Source organism: Megalops cyprinoides, chromosome 2, assembly GCF_013368585.1.
Source record: "Megalops cyprinoides isolate fMegCyp1 chromosome 2, fMegCyp1.pri, whole genome shotgun sequence".
Taxonomy (NCBI): domain Eukaryota; kingdom Metazoa; phylum Chordata; class Actinopteri; order Elopiformes; family Megalopidae; genus Megalops; species Megalops cyprinoides.
Window position 1 is genome coordinate 63,078,419 of NC_050584.1, and position 27,345 is coordinate 63,105,763.

The 27,345-nt window shown below is 47.8% G+C and overlaps 1 protein-coding gene across 2 annotated transcripts in view; it reads left to right on the forward strand.

Annotated features, from left to right (window-relative positions):
* osbpl1a (oxysterol binding protein-like 1A) overlaps window positions 1–27,345 on the forward strand; it is a 44,741-nt gene that overhangs the window by 11,933 nt on the left and 5,463 nt on the right. For both annotated transcript variants that reach the window (XM_036522168.1, XM_036522169.1), the window contains exons 14-26: window positions 163–244; window positions 1,597–1,703; window positions 13,751–13,913; window positions 17,827–17,992; window positions 21,804–21,879; window positions 23,385–23,519; window positions 23,685–23,782; window positions 24,643–24,825; window positions 25,166–25,273; window positions 25,416–25,505; window positions 25,756–25,882; window positions 26,940–27,053; window positions 27,151–27,274. In XM_036522168.1, coding sequence (XP_036378061.1) covers window positions 163–244; window positions 1,597–1,703; window positions 13,751–13,913; window positions 17,827–17,992; window positions 21,804–21,879; window positions 23,385–23,519; window positions 23,685–23,782; window positions 24,643–24,825; window positions 25,166–25,273; window positions 25,416–25,505; window positions 25,756–25,882; window positions 26,940–27,053; window positions 27,151–27,274 — 1,573 coding nt within the window. The remainder of the gene's footprint in view (window positions 1–162; window positions 245–1,596; window positions 1,704–13,750; window positions 13,914–17,826; window positions 17,993–21,803; window positions 21,880–23,384; window positions 23,520–23,684; window positions 23,783–24,642; window positions 24,826–25,165; window positions 25,274–25,415; window positions 25,506–25,755; window positions 25,883–26,939; window positions 27,054–27,150; window positions 27,275–27,345) is intronic.

Sequence of the window (27,345 nt, forward strand, 5' to 3'; positions counted from 1 at the left end):
TCCTCTTTAGTATTGTCAACGCTCCAGGTGTGTCAGTCACTTTGAAAGGTTCACCATCATTCTATTATTGTTATTAATTACTATCATTATTATCGTCACCTTGGTATGTCGGCATTCAGGAGGTGGAGGGATGATGGAAGTGTTTGTTTCCCTTGATTGCAGAAGGCCGAGGCCTACCAGCAGAGGCTGCAGTCAGAGGTGTCTGCCTTCCTCGCCATGGTGACGAAGGACGAGCTGTCCGAACGTAAGAGCGTTCAGTCAATCTCTCATCACTCACGTCTCCTCAGCTGCCTCTGTTTAGCCTGTTTAACCAACGATCAGGATGGAAATAGGCTGAATATTGCTTATACTGACTGTCGGAAAAACAGTTCTATACCATGTAATCATTCTCAGTATTATCCCTCTAGTTGGATAATGCATTCTCAGTATTATCCCTCTAGTTGATATTGCTTATACTGACTGTCGGAAAAACAGTCTATACCATGTAATCATTCTCAGTATTATCCCTCTAGTTGGATAATACATTCTCAGTATTATCCCTCTAGTTGATATTGCTTATACTGACTGCCGGAAAAACAGTTCTATACCATGTAATCATTCTCAGTATTATCCCTCTAGTTGGATAATGCATTCTCAGTATTATCCCTCTAGTTGATATTGCTTATACTGACTGTCGGAAAAACAGTTCTATACCATGTAATCATTTTCAGTATTATCCCTCTAGTTGGATAATGCATTCTCAGTATTATCCCTCTAGTTGATATTGCTTATACTGACTGTCGGAAAAACAGTCTATACCATGTAATCATTCTCAGTATTATCCCTCTAGTTGGATAATACATTCTCAGTATTATCCCTCTAGTTGATATTGCTTATACTGACTGTTGGAAAAACAGTTCTATACCATGTAATCATTCTCAGTATTATCCCTCTAGTTGGATAATGCATTCTCAGTATTATCCCTCTAGTTGATATTGCTTATACTGACTGCCGGAAAAACAGTTCTATACCATGTAATCATTCTCAGTATTATCCCTCTAGTTGGATAATGCATTCTCAGTATTATCCCTCTAGTTGATATTGCTTATACTGACTGCCGGAAAAACAGTTCTATACCATGTAATCATTCTCAGTATTATCCCTCTAGTTGATATTTGTAATTATGATTTGTTATATTTTATGTGTTTTACATTAGCAGACATTTTTATCTGGTGTATGCAGTGTGGGTCACATGTTTCCTTGTCCATTTGTATAGCGGACTCTTTAAAGGAGCAGTAAAGTCAGTCAGAAGTGCCTTTCCCCATGCTACGGTGGGGCACAGTTTGCATCCATCTCTAACACTCTGAGTGAATGAATGGGTTTATGAGGCATTAACGTGCCTAGCTGACCGCAGTGGCAGTCCCGGGCCAAAAGGCGCGCTGTCGTAATTTCGGCTCGTGGCGAGGGCGAGGGCGCCTGGCAGCGGGGGCTGAGGCGGACCGAGGCCGAGCTCAAGAAACGCGGGGGGAGATTTTAACCCTTTTGCGTCGGGGTCGGCGGAGCGCGGGGCCCGACGGTCGTCACCTGAACTGTCCTCTCTCCGTGGTCTTTTCACAGAGCTCCCTGCCCCGGTCCTGCAGAAGATGAGCGAGATCACGGAGCTGTCCAGCGAGACCTGCACCGCCCTCCGACACTGCCTCAGCCTCTTCTCCCAGCAGGAAGGGGTGAGTCCCTTTACCCATAAGCCCTTGCTTCGTCCCTCGAGCCCTTTCCGGGAATCCATGAGCGATGGGGGAAGGGGTGGTCCCACTCTGTGTTATCGCTGCCATGACCCAGTCATATTTTGGTATCACAGTGTCACAGCAAATGAGAAATTTCAACTGCATTCCAGTTATTGCCGGTCTGCTTTAATAAAAAAAAATCTGAGATGAAGAAACTGACAGTGTGAGGGCAGGCTCATGCTCCGTTCTGAGTTCGCAAAATGGCCGTTCTGGATTAGACGTCAGTGGACACAGTACATGCTGGTTGTGTGTTTATGTCGTAACTATGTGCCTGCTATGGGCCCCTTATGCAATCCTTACCCAGTTTTAAATTTTACATTACTCTCCTTGGTATCTGCGAACGGCATTGATTAGTTATGCGGTGACCTTTAGGCTATGGAGAATGTGCTTTGGTGTGTAACCGTAGCGCCGAAGACGGCTAAATGCCATCACTCTAAAAGACCCTTCTCTGAATGCTTCTCCCACACAGCAGTGGTAAAGTAATACCCTTGCTAAAAGATTAAAGGAACAGGGCTTGTGTTTTTTTTTTTTTTTTTTGACTGAGGGTAACAGACCGGTGAATGAAATACCAGCCGTGTTCAATCACCCGTTTCCTACTGTTGCCGCCCTTTTATAAAGCCACAGAGAGCCGCTCATTCATTGGTTGGCAGATCTCTGCCTGTGGATCTCTGTTGATCGTGCACCTGAGCTGCACAGGGCAGATATCCAGAGAGAGGGAGGCGTGGCCAGAGACGTGGGAGGGGTGTGGATGGGAGAAAGGGGCAGGACACATGTGAATGTGCTTTTTTTTTTTTGTAAATTTTTTTATAAAAAATGAAAATCAGCCAGTAGATCTTCACACACGCACGAGCGCATGCACACACACCCAAGGGAAGCACTGCACTCGACGAGTGAGAGTTGAGGAACACACACACACACGCACGCACACGTGCACGCGCGCACACACAAACATCAGCTGAGCAGGGGAACAAGAGGACAGACCGTAACATCTGGTCAAGAAGAGGTACTTGCTTGCCCTTTGCTTGGTGTGTTTTTGCCAGGTTTGAAGCTGACTTGATGAGTTTGTGGTGAGGGGTGTTTTGCAAAATAGTAGTGACTTTGACTGTGTGCATTAATTCTTTCGTAACTTCTATATCATGGATTATTCAGACGATGTAATGCTAAATAAACAGGCTGTTTGTGTAGCTTTGCGGTGCCGTAGCAGCACTTAATGTAGTGGAAACGGCTGTGAAAGTGTGTCAGAATCAGTTTAGCTGTGCCTGTAACGGACAGCAGCCGAGGGCGCTATCATTCGGTTCTTTATCTGGTTGTATGCGAGGTGTGTCAGTTGGAGTGCATTCGTGTTACACAGCCCTCTGTAATGATGCAGGAATAGCACTGAGGAACGTCCTGAGGGATTTTTGGCAGAGTTCTGAACCCTTGGTGTGTTGTCTTGGGCCCGGGTGCACTGAGGGCTTGAAAGAGCAGAGGGAAAATGGCTGTATTTACCTACAGATGAGAGATCGGCATCTGTGTGCTTAACGCTGATGGGGAGGAACAGGTGAGACTGCAGCTCATTTTCTTAAACAGACGTGGCCGCAGCCTGTACCGGGACTCACAGCGGGTTCACGTGGGCAGGAACGAGGGGGGGAGGGGGGGAGGGAAAAAAAACAACACCCTGGCTGTTGGCTAGCGTGAGGATTTTCTCCCGGGTTTCGCGGTAAATACCACATTAAGTTAAAAGGCTGCTCTTGTCCTAAATGCAGAGCACTCCATGAGATTAAGGCCAATCAGTGTGCGGTTTGGATTTGAGCTGGGGAAGCGTGCGTGAGACCAGGGGATCGGGGGCACGCAAACGCAGGCGAAACACGCAGCGAGAGGCGGCCATTTCCCACAATGCACTCTGTCCCCCTCTTCCTCTGCATGCCGCGACACCATTGGCTGGGTTTTGGCCTCTTCCCATCACTGGTTCACGTGGTATGTGGTTTGAGATGTTTCAAATGAACTAAATTTATACAATTTCCTTATTTAGTAAGTTCTTCTTTCATGAATTTAAATGTGACTTAGTATTTCTTTAGTTAGATTTAAAATTTTTTTTTAACCCTGGATCCTCAACATAAGGAAAAGGAGATTAGGATCCCGTAAATGCCTGACTACAGAGGCTTTGAGTAAAAACTCACATTCCTTCTGGCCGCGACTTGAGGAAGAAGCCGTATAAATGGCTTCTTTAGTCAGTAAGCATCCCAGTGGCTGGCATGCTTACTGACTGACTGAGTCCCCTTACCCAATCACAGGCAGTGTTACTGACTGAGTGGGTGAGCAGGACCAGCAGTAATAATGTGTGGCTGTCTGCTCAGTACTGGTTCAGCTGTAATTAGTACTGCCCTCATTCCCTCATTGAATGACCGAGCGTGCCACTGCTCCAAAGGAACAACAGTGGCTTTGCTGCTTAAACAGCTATAATGAGAATGACCAGAGTCATTGCAACCTCTGAACAGTGCCTGTTCTGACTCTTTCTTGTGCTGTCCTTCTCTCTCTCTCTATCTCTCTCTCTCACACACACACACACACACATACATACACACATACATACACACACACACACATACACACACACGTACGCGCGCGTGCACACGCGCCCGCAAACGCGCCCGCAAACTGAACAGTAGTATGTTAAAACAAATTGCTTCTGCGATAGATGGTGCTGAATTATGAAAATGAGCCTCAGCTGGGCACCACTCTGAGTTGCCAGCGCTCCAGAGAGACACCTCCTTCCTTTTGTTTTAAAGCGCGTGAAATGGCAAACGGGCCAGAACGCACTGGATGCTGGCAGAACTCGGCCCGAGAGAGGTACGCGGGCCAGAGGCGGCCAGCAGGGATGTCCTCGGGATTAGGCGCCGCGGTCGCGGGGGGAACGGTAAGCGTATGAACGCGGCGGCCCACTGTTCAGACCGCGTCGGGGGCCGGTTAATCTTGGCGTCGGAGCGGCGGGATAATACCGGCTTGCGAGGTATGAGAGATGGAATTATGATAATCCTGAGCGGGGATGTCCGCTCTCTGTCAGACGGGCGGCTCCCGGCCCTTGCTCTTCTTCACGTGACGCTGGATCAGGTCGCATCGCGGTGTCACAGCCAGTACCTCGCTGTGTCCTGTAAGGCGTAGCGTCGCTTTATTGTGTTTAGTTTGCAAATGCGGCCGCTGATCTGCGGTGGGGATAATTTTCTGTGAAAAGCGATTAGGAGGAATGTGAGTCTAAGGGGTGGAGGGCTGTGATGGGGGTTGGGGTAGGGTTCTGCAAAGCTGTTGGTTGCAACAGCTGTAATAGCAACACTGCCCGTCCCTAACAGTTTGTGTAGCTCTTACATTACATTACGTCATTGTCATTTAGCATTTAGCTCTTATCCAGAGAAACTTACAGTTTTGTCGATTCATACAGCTGGGTATTTACTGAGGCAATAGTGGGTTAAGTACCGTGCCCAAGGGTACAACAGCAGTGCCCCTGCTGGGATTTGAACCAGCAACCTTTGGCTTGCGAGCCCTGCTCCTTACCATTACACCACACAGCTCCACGCTGCTGCTGGTCCTAATGGTTTTTATAGCTCTTTATCTGGGTTTCACAGGTTAAGCAGAGCACCCTGGGACGGAAGGCTGGGGTTGGAAAAGCAGAAGGATCATTCTTCGTGCAGCAGTCGTTGGAATGCAAAATGTCTTTCTGACCTTGCTGAAGCGTTTTCCACGTGAAGCACCATAAATTCTGGGCCAGGCTGGGTGGCCTGTGGGCTGCAATGAACGGGTTTAACCCGCTCGCACATGACCTTGCTCACGGGCCATGGGAGTGCAGATCTGACTGCTGGAGAGCCTAAAGCTGGATCATGGCAGGGAACCTTAAACCTCAGCTGTAACTGTGAATCTGAGCTGGGGTCAATTCCATATCAATTCAGTCAGTTCATGAAATTAATTGAAACTCAGTTTATGACTTAAAAATGGGCCCATAATTTCATATGGATAATTTTCGATTCATGAATCGAATTTCAGCTCATTCTCTGAATTGGCCGAATTGAAGTGGAAATGACCCCAACTCCAGATACTGCATGTGTGAGCATTCCACTTTGCTCATAGCTGAGAATGATGGGATACCTCTGCAACATACACTGCATATGCATTTCCTCGAAGGGTTGCATGTTCTTAGCTTTTACAGTGGAAATAAATGAATTTAATTAATTAGATACGATATTGTGGCTCTGTGGGATTTTTTTAAAATCGCTTATGAGCACTTCTCCCCATGAGTGAAGATGGTGCTCAGTTTGTCTGTGTGTTTTTCAGGTACGCCTACGAGGTACCTAGTTTCTGTTGAACACTGCTGAAGTCACACAGACCCGACAAGTATTTCTGCATGCTGTAGATGCCCTTTTTTAAATGTAATAACATAATGTATGAATTGATTGTGTGGAGATTTGTCTTTTGGGGTGCTGGGCTCGTGTGGAGAATCTGAAGGGTGTTCTTGTCACCATGAGCGGGCAGAACTGCAGGGTCCTGCAGGCATAAGGCAGGACAGCTCAGATTTGGGCAGGATTTGACTCTGTGTCAGTCTCCTGGCGTTTGGAGTAAGCACCTCATTAGACAGCTATGCCACTCCACTCTGCTAAACCACACCACATCAGATGTTATTTTCAACACGCCTGCGTATTTGGTTCCTGTCCATATAATTATGCTTTGGACGTGGCGTTATGCTAGTGCAGGAAATCCTCTCTGGTCCAGCGTCGCTGGGTTTAGGGTGGCAGCGTGGTGGAGCGGTGACGGATTTGGGCTTGTAAGCCAAAGGTTGTAGGATCAAGGAATGCCGGTCATTAGCAGAGGCCAAGCCCCGGCCCAATGCAAAAGCAGTCAGTTTTACTGCTTTGTAACTGAGCCCAGCCCCCTCTCTTGCCCTCACCCCCTGGACTCGGGACAGGTCTGTCAAAAAGTGTGGCCCTCTGTCTGTGACGTCCGTGGGACCGGTTCGTGCAAGACGACCCGCATGCCCAGGGTCCTGTGTGTGCGTGCACGTGTCTGTTTGTGCAGATCAACCCCGGATCAAGCCCTCACCGCGACTGTGAGCTGCATGGCACCTTGCTAGTTTGAGGGTTTAATGTAACTGATTGTTATTCATTCATTCGGGAGGCCTGGTCTTGTAGAGTGACTGGTAAGAGCGTCAGGATAGTCCACGCGTATTACAAGAGCTACAGAATGAGGACCTTAGCACTGAATAGCAGGCAACACATCTGTGATTGGGTTAAGGTGTAAAGCCGTGCCAGCATACAAGCATAGAGGTGGCAGTACAAGTATGTCAGTACTGACATCGATCAGACCAAATCATTCACTATCTGATAGCGCCGAAAGTCTCTAACAAACACCCATGAGACCAACCATAGGAGTCACGTGAGTTTTGTTCATATACATAGTTTGTTTGTACACATAATGTGTATTTTTGAGTGACATGATCAGGTCCCATGCAGTCAGGAGAAGGGTGCTGTACACTGTGGGAAATCTTTACTTACTAAGTTACACACTGGGAGAGATGGTGCATGATTGTGTGTTTTCCCTATGACATCAGGGCGTCCGGTTTCACCCAGACATGCTGAACATGTAGCGGATCCACGCACCGGTTTCCACAGATGGGCCAGTTGCATTATCCCCGTTATCCGTTATTAATCTCTTGATGGCGCTTGCAGCAGGAATCTGGCCATCAGCGCGCCCGTTTCGAACAGGGAGCACTGACCTCAGGACAGGGGATCAGCACTTTTTCAGGCACAATCACCGGGCCTCGTCCTCTCCTTGGAGATCTGAGTACAGTCTCCTGCGAGCCCCGCGCTGTCTGTGTGAAGGGCCCGCGGGGGTTGGCGGGGGAGAGGTCAGGGTGACGCGTTCAGGCCTGCTGCTAGGCGACACAGAGAGGGCGGAGATCCTGGAGAGCGAGGTGATATGATGCCTGCCAATAGGAGGGCAGGAGGCTGATACAGGAAGCGGTCAGTGGACGCGATAGGGAGCGTGGGAAGCTGAGGTACTGATGCCATGTGAGAGAGGCGTCGGTCAGGAGGCGAAAGGTGAGAGCGCTCACAGCCTGATAAGCACTTCTCAGTCTCACTTCCTCTTAGCGTGCAAGCTCGGTTACGCTTATGTGCTTTTCTGATTGAGTGTGTGTGTCTTATGTGCATGCACTTGTGTGCATGTGCTTGCGCACATATATTTAAGTACACACAGCGCGTGTACACATACGCACACACACAGTCGCGTGTGGGTATTTTTCTAAGCATAAGTGTGTGCTCTGTGTGTGTATGTGTCTGTATCTGCCTGTGTGGACTTGTGTGTGTGTGTGTGTGTGTGTGTGGGAGAGAGTAGGTGTGACTGTGTTTGTTGGTGCTTGCAGCATGTGTGAGAAGGAGAGTTATGCATATGGCTGGTTTACGGTATGGATTTGTGTGAGGCTTAGTATTCGCCATCATACTAATGTGATGCGTGCATCTGCAGAATCGGGGGATGATCTGGGTTGAGCCTGCTTCTGAATGAGGGTTAGCATCGCGAACATTACTGCCCTCAAAGCTTGTTTTTCAATTTTGTATGAGTGCTGTCTTATAACCGTGCCAAGATAAATTAAACGTATTGAGGAGTGATGCAGGAAAGTCTAGAAAACTGTATTGCTTTCATATTTTTGCCTTTAAATTGGTCCATATAGACCCACCTTCAAGCTATTGAATACATTAAATATTGAGCTGTGCTGAAACAGTGAACAGTCCAAATTTGATTATAGGACAGATACTCTGTATTATAGCCAGATTTTCCACTCTGTTTGCTTCATACTTCCTTGTGTGGGAGACTCTAGTTGGTATCAAGAGCTTATGGCTCTGTATGCAATGCTGTGCTAGACACAGACTGATTCACCCTGCCTTAGACAGCGCGTCCAGCGTGAAGCACACGGATCTGCATGTCTGGTCCATATAAAGAACATCATCTGTGTCCATGATCTGCAGGATTAGCAACAGATTTTGTTAATGAGAGCTCTATTTGTCACTCATGATGACCTGATGAGAGGGCGGCAGTGCAGCATAGCGGTAAAGTGCAGGGCTTGTAACCAAAAGGTTGCTGGTTCAATTCCTTACTGAGGCACTGCCGCTGTACCCTTGGGCAATACCTTGTATTTAATACATTGGTTGCCTCAATAAATAACTGGCTGTATAAACGACATGTAAAAATTGTAACTTATGTAAGTCGCTCTGGATAAGAGTGTCTGATAAATGACAGTAGTGTAATGTAATGACAGAAGCAAGGCTGGAGGATTGTGGGAAACATGGTCTCTGTCTGTATTCCACTTGTGCAAGTGTAATTCCATTCAACCAGTAACTGTGAACAATAACAAGGAAAAGCACATGCTAATCCTCATATTTTTATTATTTTTATTTTTATGTATTTGTTTTAAATTGAGTCCATGGCCTGGTGTTTGTTTTTTCCCCCTGTACTGAAATTCCCAGTCTCCTGTTACTGACTACAGCTTGCTGGCTACATAGCTGTCCAGGACATTCTTGCATATTAAAAAAAATGTGAACAGGAAGCTTGTGCCATTTCTTTTGTCAGTCAGTCCATCAGTCAGTTTTATTTGATTTAGCACACCCAGGCATTTACTGCCTACACTTAAACAACAGATACTGGGGGAATTCCAGCAGTCACACCTTAGACTGTGTTTAACCCAGATAAACCCAGGCCTGGAGTTCAGCTTCCATTTCTGTCTGTACCGTCTGTGTCAGCTCCGAGTATTGAGGGAGCGTGAGAGACAGTGTCATTGGGCCTCACTGTCCGAGCGGTTTAACAGAGGGAAAACACATGCTTGTCTCTTACTTCCTAATGGGCGGCGGTGTAGCATAGTGGTAAGGTTCAGGGCTCGTAACCAAAAGGTTGCTGGTTCCATTCCCTGCAGGGGCACTGCTGCTGTACCCTTCAGCAAGATTCTTAACACAGAACTGTGTCAGTCAATACCCGGCTGTATAAATGGATAACATGTAAAACAGTAACCTATGTTACTCTTGATAAGTGCATCTGCTAAATGACAATAATGCAGTATAATGTAAATCAGCCTATTGATGAAATCCCATCCACTCGTGTGTGAAGTATTACCCATATAATGGAATACTCATTCCAGTATATTTCATTATTTTTTGCTCATTAAAATGGAAATCTTAGAAGAAATATTACTTCTTTTCCGAAGATACTCCACTTATTGTGGGCAATATACAGATTACATATTGTCCTTACATTTATGTTTTGCATTGTGTGTTACCAACATGAGCTAATTTGGATGTTTAAACATGTTCTTGTAAATTTTACGACCTGATGTAATTTTCTCTGTTTTTTTTCCAGTACTTTAGACTCTCAATAGCATGCCGGTGTTTTGGAGCAGCACAGGAAAATAGACACGCTGTGTAGTAATAATGACCTCACGTGTTGTTTGTGACTAGCGTGCGGTGTGTTCCCAGGAGAGGTGGGCCCTCTGGCAATGCTGAGGGTCGCGCTCCGTCAGGAGCTCCGTCAGGAGCGTGGAGTCTGAGACTGAGGGAGTGCTGGAGAGTGCAAGGTGCTAACGTATCCACTGTGGCAGAGAGGAGGTGGGCTGTGGAGGATCGATAGATGGGCTGTCTGGGAAACGCAGTAGTCTGAGAGAGAGAGGGAGAGAGAGAGAGAGAGAGAATTAGAGAAGGGAGAGCTGGACCAGTCAGTGTGGATGCTTTGTCTGTCAGTCAGTCTGTTAAATGTCACCTCTCGGCTCCTTCAGATCCAGTTTCAGATTACTTCCTGCTTCCTGTCTTTGAGATGCCTGGCTTGAGGTTGGCGTGATACCTTCGAAGAAGTAGAGCAGGCTTTTATTTTATAAAGCTTTAAGGTGCTACCGAACCTGCTGAGGAGATGTGATGGGATAAGGGGTTGTAGGTGGGTTTGTGCTGCTTTTTACTTTCTTAGCAGTTATATTACATGACATTACTGACTTTTACTAGGCGCTCTTATCCAGACTGACTAACATAGGTTGCAATTTTTACATAGTTTCCGTTTATACAGATGGATATTTACTGAGGCGATTCTAAGTTAAGTACCTGGGTACAAGCAGCAGCGCCCCAGCGGGGAATTGAACCAGCAACCTGTGGGTCCCAAGCCCTGCTCCTCACCGCTAACCTGCCACCCCGTTTTGTAGTTGTTAGGTTTGTAGTAAACAATATCCAGATGATTAAAGACAGCAGACGATTCCCAGAATTCCCAAGTCGCCTTGCCTTACCAGAAAGTACCTAAGTCCCATACCTGCTCTTCCCGGTCTTGCTATTCTTAGTGCTTTTGGGAGGGTTTTTTTTTTTTTTGTTTCCGATAGCAGATAGCGTGGCAAGGCACATGGGGAATGTGGAGACACCAGCTAGCCCTGCTCCAGTCAGCTGATCTCTCCTCCCTGAGACCTGCCAAGGCGGTTAACTTCCCTCAGGGCGGGGTGTGCGCGCTGAAGGTCTGTTTGTTCTCCACCGTGCCCTCGGGGGCCCCAACGGTTCGCGGCACCCGGCATCCCCTGCCGCGGTCCTCTCAGTCCCCGCCCCCCGCTCCCTCAGAGGGACAGCCAATCACAGCGCAGCAATGCTTCCTCTCCGCTCCCCTTGTATTCCCCACCGTTGTTACAGAGTCTCGTCGGTGCCCCTCGGTGGACACCCTTGCTGTTCTCTGGGGGTTTTATTTACCTTGCACTGCCAGAGTTTCAGATCCCTTTTCTCAAACGGAGGCAGAAAAGTTAAAGCTGGGCTCAGTTCTGTTTGAGCATCTCTTCATGGAGACTTACAGGCATGTGCAAGATGTTGTTTAGGGCCAGGCTTTTATGTACTGACACACTCCTGTCCTAAGCTATTATTTCCCATCTTTACTTTTCTTTTCATTATTATTAGTCTTTTCACTGTTGCCATGATTTTGCCATTGCATATACAGGTGGCACAAGCAAACGGATGAACTTATAGTGCAACAGTGTAGCACAGCGGTAAGGAGCAGGGCTCGTAACCAGAAGGCTGCTGGTTCGATTCACTGTTGGTGCACTGCTGTTGTATACTTGGGCAAGAGAATCTTAACCGAGAATATACTTAACCAAGAATCGCCTCAGTAAATATCCAGCTGTATAAATAGATTACTTGTAAAAATTGTAACCTATGTGAATTACTGTAAATAAGAACCTGCTAAATGACAATGTAATGTAATATATGTAATGTAATGTAATATAATGTGTGCACATCCCGCGAGGTGTACACGGGAACGTCAGCCAATGATGGCGGCGCGCCCGTCCGAAAAGCGATCGGTCCCCCAGCGACACGGCTGGGGTCACGTTGCCATCCCGTGGGCCGCTGTAACCCGATCCACCCCGAGATGGGCGATCGTGTTCCGCCCGGAGGAAATCAGAGACATGGAGGGGTGTGTGTGCACGCGCGTGTGTATGAGTGTATGTGCATCTGTGCATTCACGTGTGGTCGCATGCATGCGTGTGTGTGTATATGTATGCGTGCATGCATGTGTGTTTGTGTGTGTTTGTGTGTGTGTGTGTGTGTGTGTGTGCGCGCGCGCATGTGTGTATGAGTGTATGTGCAGGTATGTGTGTGTATGCGAGTGTGTGTGTGTGTGTGTGTGCGTGTGTGTGTGTGGAGGTGGACCCTAACGGGACAGTGGTCGGCCTGAGCCTCTTACGGCATTCAGATACCTGTTTAACAGTGGGACTTGCGGCACTGCACGGGGTCAGATCCCAGCCTGTAGATGCTGACACTCTGTGCTGCTATGCAAAGCGGATTGTACTGCCACGCTTGTCTGAGAGCGAAAGAGAGGCCCCCAGGCCGTCTGCGGGAGAATGCATGTCAATGGGTTTGCTCAACAGCCCTGGTGCCTCTCTGCGCCGCCACGCACTAAAGCTACCTCACAGCGGGGGCTGCTATCTGAACGCGGCATCTCTGAGGTCGTGACCTCACCGAGAGCCCGCGTCACATGACAAGCGGTCTTTGACTCGGCTCGATTTGACCGTGTAGCGAAGAGATGTGACAATACCACCTCTCTGTCTCCCTCTCTCTCTCCCTCTCCCTCCTGCCCCCCCCCCCTCTCAGCAGCAGGGATGTTTTCGTAATGAGAACACGGTTGAGGTCCGCTCCCTCTGATTTCAGGTTGTTGTGTATTACAGAGGCAATTTATTTCTGTGGCAGAAAATGGACCGGGCTGCAGCACGTCTGGCTCGATTGATTTCTGAAATCGAAAGTTACGAGTGTGTTCAGTCGCAGTTTAGCCTCTAAATTCACTGCTGCAATATCTGCTGCTGTAGAGGGCATGTGTTTTGCTTTATTGCGATCCCAAGCATTATATGCAATCTCAGATAATTCTGGTCTCATAATTGGGTCAGGAGGAGGGAACTGATAGCTGCAAATTACATTTGATAAAAAATGTATTTTATGTTATTTATGAATGCTGAATTTCTCAGCTTTGAACCGTCTGTCAAATTGCCCTAATTGAATTTGCATTTAACATGCTAATGATGTTAAAATAGGCAAATGAGGCAGGATTCACCTGCCTCACCTGTCACTGAATGTAACACGAAGTTAGGTGAGGTCATACCTTTTATTCACAAAAAGCCCTTCAGGTCAGGTAACAGGTTTAGCCCTTTATAAGAGCTTTCAGTGTGTTTTCTATGATTTGTGATTCTGAGTGGTAGAGACTTTGGCCTGTATTTAATTAACATTTAACCTTAACTCTGACTGACGTAAAATGTAGTGGTTTCTTTTTCTCATTATGAGAAAAAGTTCATCCTGATCTCAGCAAACTGTTTGCGAAGGTAGGAACCACTACTTGCATTTAACTGTGTGGGCAAATGTTGAGGGCAAATGTTGACCGAATCTGGAGAAGCCGTGTGCCGCGATCGCCGTGGTCTGCACCCGGGTTTGGCGGTAGGTGTGTAAATGCCGGCATTTGCGGTTTTGTCGTTGGCGTCCCAGGTGCGGAGCCTGAAACTGGAGCAGGAAGTGGAGAAGAACAAGATCCTGTCAGAGGCCCTGCAGACACTGGCCACCGAGCATCACGAGCTGGAGCAGTCCGTCGTCAAGGGGTCCTCGCCACGGAGCGCGCTCAGTGAGGATGAGTTCTACGATGCCGTGTCAGGTGAGGGGGTCGCCCGGGTAACCACGACGACCAGTTGGACCTTGGTTCTCCTTCGTTCTGGTCATTATTGTCATATAGAAGACGATCTTATCCAGAGTGACTTATATAGGTATTGGGTTTACTGTACTGTAGATACAGCCTGAATTCATAAAATGGCTTCAGGATTTAATTGTTATTTTATAAGGTAATTGTGCCTCCCAGGGGGGTAATTTGTGCATTAGCATGTGTTTAAATACCAGCTGTTTGCTCCTCCTTCTTATTCCCCACGCTGTCTAATTTAACAGCCATATTGCTGTTGCACATTGTGTTTCAGCCACCTCCAAGTCAGTGGTGACATTGTCATTATAATCCCATTCGTTTTTAAGAGCAACACTGGCGTTTTTGTTGTCCCTGGGGGTTGTTTTTCCTCCATTTGTGAAAGTTCAAGGGTCAAGCACTCGGAAACCCTCGGGTAACGTTACTTTGGCTTTAACGGCGGCTTAACGAGGACTTCTCAGCTGACACGGCGAGGCAAGGAGGGAGATTGGGTTTTAATCAGCCTTTGTCTGATGTGAGATGGAAGGGCAGTCTTACCAGGGGAAGGGAGGGTAGTGTTTCAGCCGTGCCAGTCTTTGTTTTTTTTTTTTTAATGAGTGTTTACATTGTACATTCAGTGCTGTGTAGCAGTGCTATGCAGAACACCCAGTCACACCAATGGAAAATGTGTTTTTGCATTACATTATCGGCATTTAGCAGATATTCTTACCCAGAGCGACATGAATAGGTTACCATTTTTTACATGTTACTCATTTACTGCAGCTAGATAGTCACTGAGGCAATTGTGGGTTAAGTATCTTGCCCCAAGGGTCCAGCAGCAGTGCTCTAGTGGGGAATTGAAGCACCAACCTTTTGGTTACAAGTCCTGCTCATTACCACTGTGATGCACTTCTGCCCTAAAGTCTAATCCTCATGTCCCATGGTCTAAAGCAGTCTTGCATGTAACGGCTTGGTTCTGACGACAAGAATATCCTGGACTCGTGTTTTTGTAGGCTGTGATCACAGTATGGCATGTGACTACAAGAGAATGAGCAACACTTTCTGTCTAGTGTGTGACACCTACTACAACACCACATAACATTTGCAAACACTTATGCGGCCCGACATAGACTCTCATAGGCTGTGACTATTTATGTCAAATATGGCCTAACCGTGACTTACACGATCAAGATACCATGGCAGCATCACTTACAGAATGAATAGTGACATGGCAAACCGAATGGTGATCCATGCCGGCTGGCACAAGTGTATGTGAATTTTCATGTAGTGCTTGTGAGGGCTAAATAGATTTTTTCATACGGGACCTTACACAGGGAGTGACACCATGCATCTGCAGTGTAATCGGAAAATGAGATGTTGTGCTGTCCAGTCCATGTCTGTGAATGTTTGTGTCCCGTGTGGGATTCAAGTCTACTGCCTACTGGTTATAAACCTAGTTCTCTGACCGCTATGCCGCATGACCTTGAGACAGCTCTGAACATGTGGTGCTAAGCATTACCTTTCCATGTGATCCCAGCACCTTTTTCTCTAATGTGGAGAAAATATAAAAGATAAATAAAGCAGAGATCATCCACTTAATTAAGGGACCAAATCTTTGTTTACTGAGACTGAAGGTGAGAATTAGAATAATGTCCAGCCATCTCGGTGCCCGGGGGGACTGTCAGTAACCCAGCTGGCTCGCACCGTTCTTCCAATGAAGCCGCCTCTATTTTAGTGTGACTTTTAACATCGACCACAAGCTGCAGCACTGGAGATTATTATCTCCCCGTCTCATCTGAAAGGGTTGTTTTTTTTCCTGCTCTCTCCCCCTGAAAATGACTGCAGCTTTCAGAGGTATTGAGTCCCTGGAGTGGGGGGTGGGGGTGGGGGGCTTTTGGACATTTTTGTTTGTGTGCTCCCTTGGCTTGAATGAGTAAAGGAGTGGCCGGCGGCTTTTTAGAAGAGGCTAAAAAGCTCCGCTGGCTTTGCCAGGATGTGCCCTGTTTCTTAAAGCGGTTTCCCGTAAAGATCTTCTCTCAGGACACGTACACCGCATCACCGTTGGAACAGCAACGAGGCGCAGTGGCAGGGGAAGCAGGATTGTGGGCGGCAGTGTAGCGTAGTGGTTAAGGAGCAGGACTCGTAACCAAAAGGTTGCCGGTTCGATTCCCCGCTTGGGCACTGCTGCTGTACTTAACCCACAATTGCCTCAGTAAATATCCACTTGTAATGAAAAAAAAAAAAAACTGTAACTGATGTAAGTCGCTCTGTAACTGATATAAGTTGCTCTGGATAATAACGTCTGCTAAATGAAAATTATGTAATGTAATTGTGACCAGAAGGTTGCTGGTTTAAACTCGGGCTGTGCGTGGTGCTTACAGCCAGGCTGAAAGGGGATATCGGCAGTGGAAAGGGATGAGATGTGCTTTGCAAGTCGTGAGAGCGCCCCCTGGGTGAGGCCGCGTGCACTGCAGGTTAATGTGACTGGGGCCCTGCGCCCTGAGCCTCACCGGGAGGAGCCTTGTGTGGGAGCTCAGCTGGAGGAGCCTTGCGGACACAGGGCCGGTCCTGATCTGCTGGGTGTCTGCGGAGCCCTCAGTCCGGGGAAGGAGACAGCCTGCAGTGGCCAGAGTCACCTCACATCATAACCTGTGACACTGCTGGTTATGGGGGCGTTAGATAGATAGATAGATAGATAGAGTACTATATTTATCCCCAAGGAGAAATTCCAGTGTTACAGTAGCAATTCACATAATGACAAAAGACACACATAACTTACAGAAACACACACAATGAGGTAACTAAAAAGAACACAGAATTCCAAAATATGTATATGCAAAAACTACTAAACGAAATAAAAATAAGTAGAATAATAACAGAATGTGAAAATTAAAAGTAAAATGCGCATTGTGCAAATTGCCACTGAGTGGAGGGGTCTGCTCTCCTGGCACAGAGGGGAGTCGTTGAAGATGGCTATTGCGGTGGGCAGGAATGACCTGCTGTAACGGTCCTTATCGCAGCGGAGCTGAAGGAGCCTCCGTTTAATGGCGCTGGATTGGTTTTCTGCCGTCACGATGACGATGGTGGTGGTGGTGATGACGATGATGTATATGGTGATGAGGAACAATAAGGTGATGATGATGATGATGGTGACATTGGAGATGTGGATGTTGGTGACGATGATGATGTTTTAGATGCTGATGATGGTACTTAGGATAATGGTGATGACGGTGACATTGGAGAGACGATGTTGGTAACGATAATGATGATGGTGATGATAATGTTTAAGGTAATGGAGATGATGATGATGATGATGATGATGATGGTGGTGTGGTGGGTGGGGGGGGGGTGATGGTGATAACAATGTGGATTGTAGTAATTTAGCTGCAGTATGAAGCCTCGAGGATAAGGAGATAAGGTGATGGTGATGATGATCGTGATGTTAGTGGGGGTGTGATGAAGAAGATGATGATGATGATGGTGATGATAATGTTGATGGTGATGTTGATGATAATGATTCATAGTGATGCTGGTAGTGATGATGATGATGATGGTGGAGGGAATAATGATGATGATGTTGATGGTGTTGAAGGTGATGGTGGGGGTGATAATGTTGATGGTGATGGTGGTGATGAAGATGATGGTGTGGGGGGGGGGGGGGGGTAATAATGATGACAGTCTTGATGGTAATGGATCAGCAGCAGTGTGAAGCCTTAAGCTCTGGCTGTGCTGTCGGAGGGGTGAGGGCCCGGCGCCACCACCTTTAAAGGCAACAGTATCCCTGGATCAGGTGTCCGCGGGCGCCTGTCGGGGGGTAGGTGTCAGTTGCCGTCGGGACGGGCTTGCCAGTCGCTGCAGGTTTTCCACTGACATGGTCCCCTCCGCTTGTCCCGAGCAGAGTCCGACTCCGAGCGTTCCATGAGCGGGTTCGAGACGGTGGCCAGCCATTCCTTCGAGGAGGAGTCTGTCCAGTCCGGCAGCGGCCGCAGCACCCCCGTCGGCATGTCGCAGGACGATCGCCGCGGCGACGAGGAGCCCCAGGCCAACGGGATCAAGAAGCACAGGTGAGCGCCGCTCCGACCCTCTAGCCTTACCTTCCGCCCGAACGCGCCCCCCCCCCCCCCCTTCCCACCTCCTCCCGCGGCACTCCGCTCGGGGCAGAGTACGGCCAGAACAGGCGCAAAGGGTAGAGGCGCACTTTCGGCGCTCAGGAAGGCAGCTTCAGAGCTCTTCTTCTGACTGCTCCTTCCCATTGTTGTCCTCCTTCCTTTGTGTGGAAAAACTGAAACCGTAAAGAGGCCTTTTGCAGATTTGTGATGCAGTGCATTGATCTGCCCGTGCCGGTTGCTGTTTCAGCGCACATAAAAACAGCGGGCACGCTGTCTCCCACACAGCCGTTTAGCTGCGAGCGGTTTGCGCGGAGGTCGGTAACAAACACCCCATCTCCGGTGTCCCCCCTCCCTCCGTTTCCCTCAGACTGGTGCTTGTTTACATCTCCGTTCTTTGGGTAACAGCAGCCCTCGCTTCAAACCTCAGATGCCGCATGGGTCCGGCATTTGTTCCTCTCTCCCTCTCCCCGCCTCACCTGCCCGTCAACTCTGGTGCCTCCTCTTTGTTGTCTAAAGAAGTCTCTTCCGAAAAAAAATCTATTTCTTTTCCAGAAGACGACATCTTCTCGTTTTGTCTCTGGGTCTGTCGAGCAGGCCCTGAATAATTGAAGAGCTGTGGTTAGCCCTGAGCTTGAGAGGAGAAAAGCTTGTGGAAAAGAAGCGGTTCTCTGTGTAGGCTGTGTGAAAGATTGATGAGGGTACAGCGTGATACTGTTACTCTTCCAGTCCAGCGGTGTCCAGTGCGTGAAGTCTTGCTAAACCTGTGGGTGCGCTATGCATTGGTGAAAGTCTGGGATTTTAAAGGTTTTTTTTTTTCTTTCTCCTTCTTTTACCCCGTTTCTTCATAAACCTCTGTGTTTGTCCATTGTCAGCATTGAAACCTACTGCTGTGCAAATGTAAATGGTCACTGGTTGATACCTGAACTGAGCTAAGGGCTATTATTGAACGCCTATTCAGTTTGATTAAATAAGGAGATAACAGTCACATGTACATCTAGTCATTTGGCTAACGCTCTTATCCTCTCTTAGCGACTTACAAAAGTGCACGCAAAAAGGCTAGGCTAAGAGCAGAGACGATCATAAGATTATAAGTAAACAGCCAGTGTTGTAATCTGATAGTCGAAGCCATTACATAACATGCTACATTGTTAAGTGCTGTAGTAGATGCAAGAGGAGGTTTTCAAGGTTTAGCAGACGTGTCAAGGATATAGTATGAATGTTCAGACTGGGATAGTTGAACCAAGACTTCAAGCAAGTGTGAACGGATGAGTTTGCAGTCTGCGGCAAAAGATGGACAGATAGTGAAATGCAAAGAGGTGTCTCCTTGGCGACTCCTTGCACATTGGAGCTCCAGCATTGGCCCAATTCCTCTCGTCTTTGGAATGGCCCCCCTCCCGCTCAGCTGGGATCGGCATAGCTCTGTGTGGTTCCAGAAAATGAGGAGGCTGACCTGCACAGCACTCCTTAGCGCGGTAACATGGAGACCCTGTTTACTGAACGAGAGGGGGTAAGAAACTACAGAACAGTACCCATATGGAGATGAACTCGGTGCTGTTCATGCACACGTGTAACTTCAGACCAGTGTTGGGAAGCTGTAGGAAGCTACCCTTTGGGTGCAGACAGGTGATGGTGTTACCCTCTCAGGGTCTGCTCGTCACGGGACAGACCAAAATAAGGTTGTTTCAACTGGGTTACGCCAAGCTTGGAAAGATTACAGTTATAAATTCCCAAACAAAAATTGGGGCAAAAAAAGAGCAATTCTGCAATTGTTTTCTCAGTTGTAATCCATCAATTTTATATATTTTATTATTTTATTTTTTAGTATTATTTTACCGCCTTAACCGTACAGTGCCATCAGCAGCCATTAGAACGGGCCCATTAGCCTGTATCAGTTGAGGCTGTTGTAAAGGCTGGCAGTCAGACCCGGGCCTGCAACCAGCAGACCGTGACAGAGCCACGCTGGAGCCAGGAGATCGGCTTCCTGCAGGCAGCCCAAACAAACGTGAATACAAGATGAACCATCATTAGAGCTGCTTCAGCTACCCGATCGCACAGCCTGTTGATATCCCAGTCTGCCTGTAGATGTTCCAGACTGTCTGTAGATGTCCCAGTCTGCCTGTAGATGTCCCAGTCTGCCTGTGGGTATCTTAGTCTGACCGTATGGATCTTAGTCAGCCTGTAGATATCCTGGTCCGCCTGTAGATATCCCAGTCTGACTCTAGATATCCCAGTCTGACTCTAGATATCCCAGGCTTACTCTAGATATCCCAGTCTGACTCTAGATATTCCAATCTGCTTGAGGCACCTGAGCAGGTGATGTATTTATGTTTGTTTTTTTTTCTCCTCGTGAGATCATTTGCACTTGCAGCCTAGGTGGCCTGTGCTAGCTATCGAACAAACACAGATATCAACAGTGTATTACTAACATGCTTTAAGGCTACTATGTGTATAGTGATGACATTCACATTATGTGCGTGTGATATTTGATTGTACATTAATATGTACTGTATGTTAATATTTTGAGAAATGGCTGTTAGTCTTACAAGGTGCTGTTGTAGAATAACCAGGAATTAACACTTGTGATCTCAAAATGCAGGGGCCAGGATGCACTGTGGGGGCGGGAGGGCTTTTCAAAGTTGGGGGGCGGGACCCCCGGCCCTCCTGCTTCCAGTACGACTGAGTCCAAGGACCTCATAAAACACTGCAGGAAGCAAAATGACAATGAAATCCATGCTGGAGGAGTGCTTAACTTTATCTGGAGTAAAATGTCTTACTAGTGGACAGTATGACTTTGCTCTGTGCAATGCTATTAAGATTACTGTGTAACCTTTTAAAGAAATGTTTTAAACAGAGAAAAATATCCAGCGTTTACAGTATCAAAAATACCCAGAATGTACATCACCTGTTTTTTTTTTTTGTTATTTTAGATTTAAACTGTATTGCTTTTATTGTTTACACAGGTGCCTGCTCTGATTGTGTGTCACTCATGATTTTGTCTTCATGGGTTTGTTCTGTGAATGCGTTGTGACACTGGATGTGAAATGCGCTGTATAAATAAACTGAACTCTATATTTGGCTTTGACTGTTTCATCAGGGATATGAGTTAGCATGGAGAGTGATGTATATAGCTGATATGCTTCCTCTTGTGCGAGTACTTATTACTAACGGCATTATTTCTGTCAACGTGTCCGTGTTTGGAAAAGGGAAGAGAGTGGATCTTTGCGTTGTTTTTGATTTAATATTTTTGGCTTTGACTTGTGTGATTTTGCTGTGTGTTGTATGAGAGTGAATTGCTGCAGTGAATGAGGTCGTCATTGTGCACCGATCCACTAACAGGGTTTTCTTTTTTTTTTTCGCCAGTCGTTCAAATCCAGCTTTGTGCCCACACACTTTGGATGCCCTCTTTCCCTGAAACCTGGTTAAAAATCAGTTTTTCCACCTCCAATCCAAAACCCAGTCATTCAGTGTAAATTTTTCATTCTAATCCATGATAAGCTGCCTAGTACATATATCTCCAGAGGAAAAAGTCTCCAGGGATTCATATTGGGACCTGTACCTCCCAGTATTAGAATGGCAGCAAATGAGTCAATGTTAGAAGGCTGTCCTTCCACAAGGAACGTTTTTAGCTGACAATTAACAGCACAATGGTCCTTTTCCTTTATGAGGATCAAAAAAATGAGTGAAATGACTGTAAGCCTATGATTTCCATATGCTGACCAGCTTTATCTCTCTTTCTGTGTGTGTGTGTGTGTGTGTGTGTTTTCAGGACGAGTTTGCCGGCCCCCATGTTCTCCAGGAATGATTTCAGCATCTGGAGCATTCTGAGGAAGTGCATAGGAATGGTGAGCTCCTCCAGTTTTTCCTGCTGTTTTTTTTTTTTTCTCCGGCCTTCTTATCTCTCCTTAATGAATTAAGCACTGCGGTGTTTGTATGCACTTCCAGTGGGGAAACTCACTTCCAGTGGGGGAACGGTATTTCAGAATGGAACTGTTCACATCGATTCTAAAATATACATAGTCCAAAAGCAGGGTACAATTCTCATGACATTTCCTCCAGAGGTCTGTGTAATGATGGAAGGGGTATGTAAGTAGTAAAAGTTGAATGAAGTAATGTCGTGGCAGCTTGTTCTAGCCGTAGCCTCGGAAGGTCAGCCACATAAAAGGGACTGCCGGTGTGGTAATCCAGGCTCGCTCAGCGGTCAGGTAGCGGGGACTCCAGGGTGCAGTCAGATTGCGGTCTACATTAACCGTGCTCTGACTGTTCATCTTCACAGAGATTTCGGGAGTTCCTGTGCGAGATATGTTTGCACAGATGAAACCGAGCAGCACGCACGTCTGTAGAGGACGAGTGGCATGCAAATGGCTTTCGCGTGACGGCTTTTATTTCTCGGGATGTCTTTTTCTGACGTGGTGGGGGCCACGTATTGTGAGGCCCACCGGAGAGCGGGTGACATGGTTGGCCTGGCTCCCTCCCTGTGAAATCAGCTCTGTTGATGATAACATTACAGACAGCAGGAGGGAGGTGTCTTTTTTTTTATCCAGTGACCCCAGTGCTGCAAATGCGCCTGAAGCTGAAGAAACATCTGAAGGCCCGGCCACTTGGTTCCCCCTTCATTCCCATTTCGCTTTGCTGAGCCCTTTTATCAGACCCCAGTTCTCTCTTAGGCTTATATGAAATTGAACCTGCTGCCTGAGTGCTTTATTTACCGCCCGCCTTTTGATCTCTCTCTCTCTCTCTTTTCTTTGACTCTCCCCCTCCCTACCTTTTTTACTCTCTCACACTCTTTCTTTACGTTACATTATCATTCTATTACTCTCACACTCTTACCGTCACATTCTCCTTCTGTATCTTTCCCTCTTTTCTTGTCTCTTTCTGTCTCTCACACCACCCTTACTCTCTCTCTGCCTCTCTCTGTCTCCCCCCATTTTCTCTCTTTCTGTTACTGTCTCCCACATTCTCTCACTCACACTCTTCACTCTGTGACTCTCACTCTTAAACTCTGTCTCCTGTATCCTTCCCTCTTTTCCTGTGTCTTTCTCTCACTCTGTGACACTCCACCTTTGCTGTCTCTCTCTCTCCCTTTGTGTCTGTCCTTCTCTCTTTCTCTCTCTCTCTCTCTCTCTGTCTCTCTCTCTCTATCTCTTACTCTCTCTCTCTCACTCTGTCTGCCTCTCTCTCTCCATCTGTCTCTCCCTCTCTCTGTCTGTCTCTCTCCCACTCTTTCTGTCTCTCTCTCCATCTGTCTGTCACTCTCTCTCTCTCTCTCTCTCCCTCTCTCTCTTTCCCTCTCTGTCTGTCTCTCTCTAACACTGTCTGTCTGTCTCTCTGTCTCTCCTCCACCTCGCAGGAGCTCTCTAAGATCACCATGCCGGTCATCTTCAACGAGCCCCTGAGCTTCCTGCAGCGCCTGACTGAGTACATGGAGCACACGTACCTCATCCACCAGGCCAATGCCCTGTCCGACTCCATCGAGAGGATGAAGGTTAGCGGCTGCCTCTCCTGACCCAGAAGCTCCCCAGGCCCAGAGACGCGCTGTGCGCTACATTAAATACTCATCCTCTCCTTCTCTTTAACCATGTGGTGCAATCTAATGGAGAACCACTGTGTGTGTGTGTGTGTGTGTGTGTGTGTGTGTGTATGTTTACAGTGTGTGGCAGCCTTTGCAGTGTCCGCTGTGGCTTCCCAGTGGGAGAGGACAGGCAAGCCCTTCAACCCGCTGCTGGGAGAGACCTACGAGCTGGTCAGGTCAGAGCGGCTCACCCTACCCTCTGTTCGGCAGCGACACGGCATTTGCACTGATATCCAGTGTCAACAAAAAGATATCTGTTGTATAAAATCACAGACGCGTGAGGACGATGCTCTTTGGCTGTTTCAGTGGTTTCAGTGAGAGCACAGAGGCGTAGTGTTTGGGGGTCTAATCAGTAATACACTTGAGCAGTCACGGTCAGCCCGCAGCTCCAGGGTCGCTTCAGAGCTTCATGTGTGTCCCCTGAAGTGTGAAGCATGAAGGGGAAATCCAAATCCATTCCAGTCTGAATTAATGCTATGTGAAGTATGCGGGATGCGATGGCAGCATGGACGAACATGAGGCTGCTTTTTGGACAAGGAGTTCTCCAGCCATTCTCGTCATGTATTACAGCACTGCCATTTAGCAGACGCTCTTACACAGGTGACAGTTTTATCCGTTTATACAGTCGAATATTTACTGGGGTAATTGTGGGTTAAGTACCTTGCCCAAGAGTACAGCAGCAGTGTCCCAGCAGGGATCGAACCGGCAACCTTACTGTTAGGAATCCTGCTCCTTACCACTGCTTCCCTTGTACAAGCGCTCCTTACAAACGAATACATTGGATGGATAATACAACTTTTGACACTCTTCAGCATAATACATAAATCCGTTTTTTTTTTTTCCCTGTGGGGAAGTTTCATCCATTCATTTTAAATGGAGGGGGGAGGGTCTGTTGGGGAGGCCTCAGGTTGTTCATGCTGAAGCCCTGTTCAGTCATAGGTTTGCTTTACTCCCAGCAAGCAGCTATTGGTCAGTCCGTCGGCTCCATAGCGGTGTCTGAGTACAGGCTCTCTCTCGTGTCCCTCCGCTCCAACAGGGAGGACCTCGGTTTTAGGCTGATCTCAGAACAGGTCAGTCACCACCCACCGGTCAGCGCCTTTCACGCCGAGGGTCTGAATAACGACTTCGTGTTCCACGGGTCCATCTATCCCAAGCTCAAATTCTGGGGGAAGAGCGTGGAGGCGGAGCCCAAAGGGATTATAACCCTGGAGCTGCCCAAGTAAGACCAGCCATACAGTACCATTACATTGCGGTACATCACTTTACATTACATTACGTGTACTTGCATTACATTATTACATTAATTTACATTTACATTCAGTACCAGTATGTTATGTTACATTACATTACATAATGTAATGTGTACGATCTCACTATATTTACATTTACATTTATTCATTTGGCAGACACTTTTATCCAAAGCGACTTACATAGGTTATGAGTCCTGTTCCTTAACCACTATGCTACACTGCCGCCCATTATATTACACGTTACATCAACTGACATTACAGTATTTATTGGAGTGTTACATTATCCCAACCCTCCTTGCGTGCCCTCAGGTACAACGAAGCGTACACCTGGACCAACCCCACCTGCTGCGTGCACAACATCATCGTGGGCCAGCTGTGGATTGAGCAGTACGGGAACGTGGAGGTGGTCAACCACAAGTAAGGGACGCCCACTCTGCCGCCGGCGCCGCCGACATCGGACCGTTTACGGGAGCTGAGAGGGGGAGGAGAGCCCCCCTTTTTCGTCTACCGTCATTTCATCAACCGAAACGAGCTGCGTTTCATTTCTCGTTTTCAACAGAACCGGGGAACGATGCTGCCTGAATTTCAAACCCTGTGGTCTTTTTGGGAAGGAGCTGCACAAAGTCGAAGGCTACATCCTGGATAAAAAGTAAGCGCTTCGCCACGCGGCTAGCGCGGCCGTCCCCTGTCCCAGTAAACCCGCCCAGTAGCACCCATCACTGCCCCTGTCTGTCCAGTGCCTCAGTCATCAGCAGACAGCTCTGCTTCCATATCCACGAGCCCCACGAGGATACACAGAGCCGACAGATTGGTTGTCGCCCCCTGCTGGTGACTGGTGGTTGGGTCGCACAGCACCGGGTGACTGACGGGTCGGCTGTTCTCTCTCATCGCCGATGCAGCAGGAAGAAGCTATGCGCCCTCTACGGGAAGTGGACCGAGTGCCTGTACATCGTGGACCCGGCCTCGTTCGACGCCCACAAGAAGAGCGACAAGAAGAACGCGGAGGAGAAGAAGAGTGGCAGAACGGTACGGTGCCGCACTCTCCCCATCTCATTACATTACTGTATTTAGCAGACGCTCTTACCCAGAGCGACTTACAGACAGGTTACAGTTCTTTACAACGTTATCCATTTATACAGCTGGATATTTACTGAGGCAATTTTTGGATTAAGTACCTTGTCCAATGGTACAGCAACATCCCAGCGGGGATCGAACCAGCAACCTTTCAGTTACGAGTCGAGCTCCTTAACCACCATGCTACACTGCTGCCTTGTGTTTCCATGCCCTCTGCCCTCACTGGCTCATTGCCAGTCTTGTCATCACAGTTTCATCCCTGCCATTGTTTCCCTAAACACCTACAGTGGACACTGTTTGGTTTCCCATTGAAGTGTCTGCCCTGCCCCTCCTCTTCCCAGAGTGACTGCCCATTTGGCTGTTACCACTATCCTAAGGGAGGCTTTGGTCGTGCTGCCTGATTGATCTGAACAGAACAGTGAGAGTCGCCTTCGAAGACAAGTGGGAGATATATGCCTCCTGTTATTGGCTGGGAATCGGATCCCACCGCTGAGGGGCCAGGGATGAATATGAGTGGGCCTTTCCCATGGGGCCATGGGGCCATGGGGCAAAGGGACCGAAGGCCCCCTGCACGGATATAGCCGTTAGGAAACTGAGCGCATAACCAGATTGTCTCAGTTTCGGAGCCCACTCGGGCCACTGCCATTGGACCCTCAAGCAAACTGCTTAAGCTGAATTTCCTGTGTTAACCGTTTCCTGTGTCACACTGTATGAATGGATGATGTGTAAATGACTGAGTGAAGGGGATAATATGTTCTATGAATGGATGATGTGCAGAGAACTGAATGAAGGGTATAATAAGTTTCATGAATGGATGATGTGTAGATGATTGAGTGAAAGGTATAATAACCTGTATGAACAGATGATGTGTAAATGATTAATAAGCTTAATGAATGGATGATGTGTAAATGATTAGTAAGCTGTATGAATGGATGAGGTATGGATGAACGGATGATGTATGGATGAACGGATGATGTATGTGACCGCGTGTCGTCTGTAACGCGCTCAGGGCTCCGGCGGCGAGGAGGAGGAGATGCCGCTGCCGGACGGCGACACGGTGCAGGCCATCCCCGGGAGCCAGCTGCTGTGGAGGATAGCGCCCCGCCCGGCCAACTCCACCCAGGTGAGAGAGAGAGCAGCGGTCCGCCCGCCTCGCGCCGCTCCCACCCCGGACGCCCAGTCGCTCAGTCTCCCCCCCTCCCTCTCCTCCACCTCTGCAGATGTACAGCTTCACCACCTTCGCCATGGCCCTCAACGAGCTCCACAAGGACATGGAGGGGGTCATTCCCAAAACCGACTGCCGCTGGAGACCTGACATCCGCGCCATGGAGAACGGGGACATAGGTACAGCCGAGCCAGCATTTATTTTATTTATATATTCTTTTTTAGTTTTATTTTAAAAAACTGAATCGTGT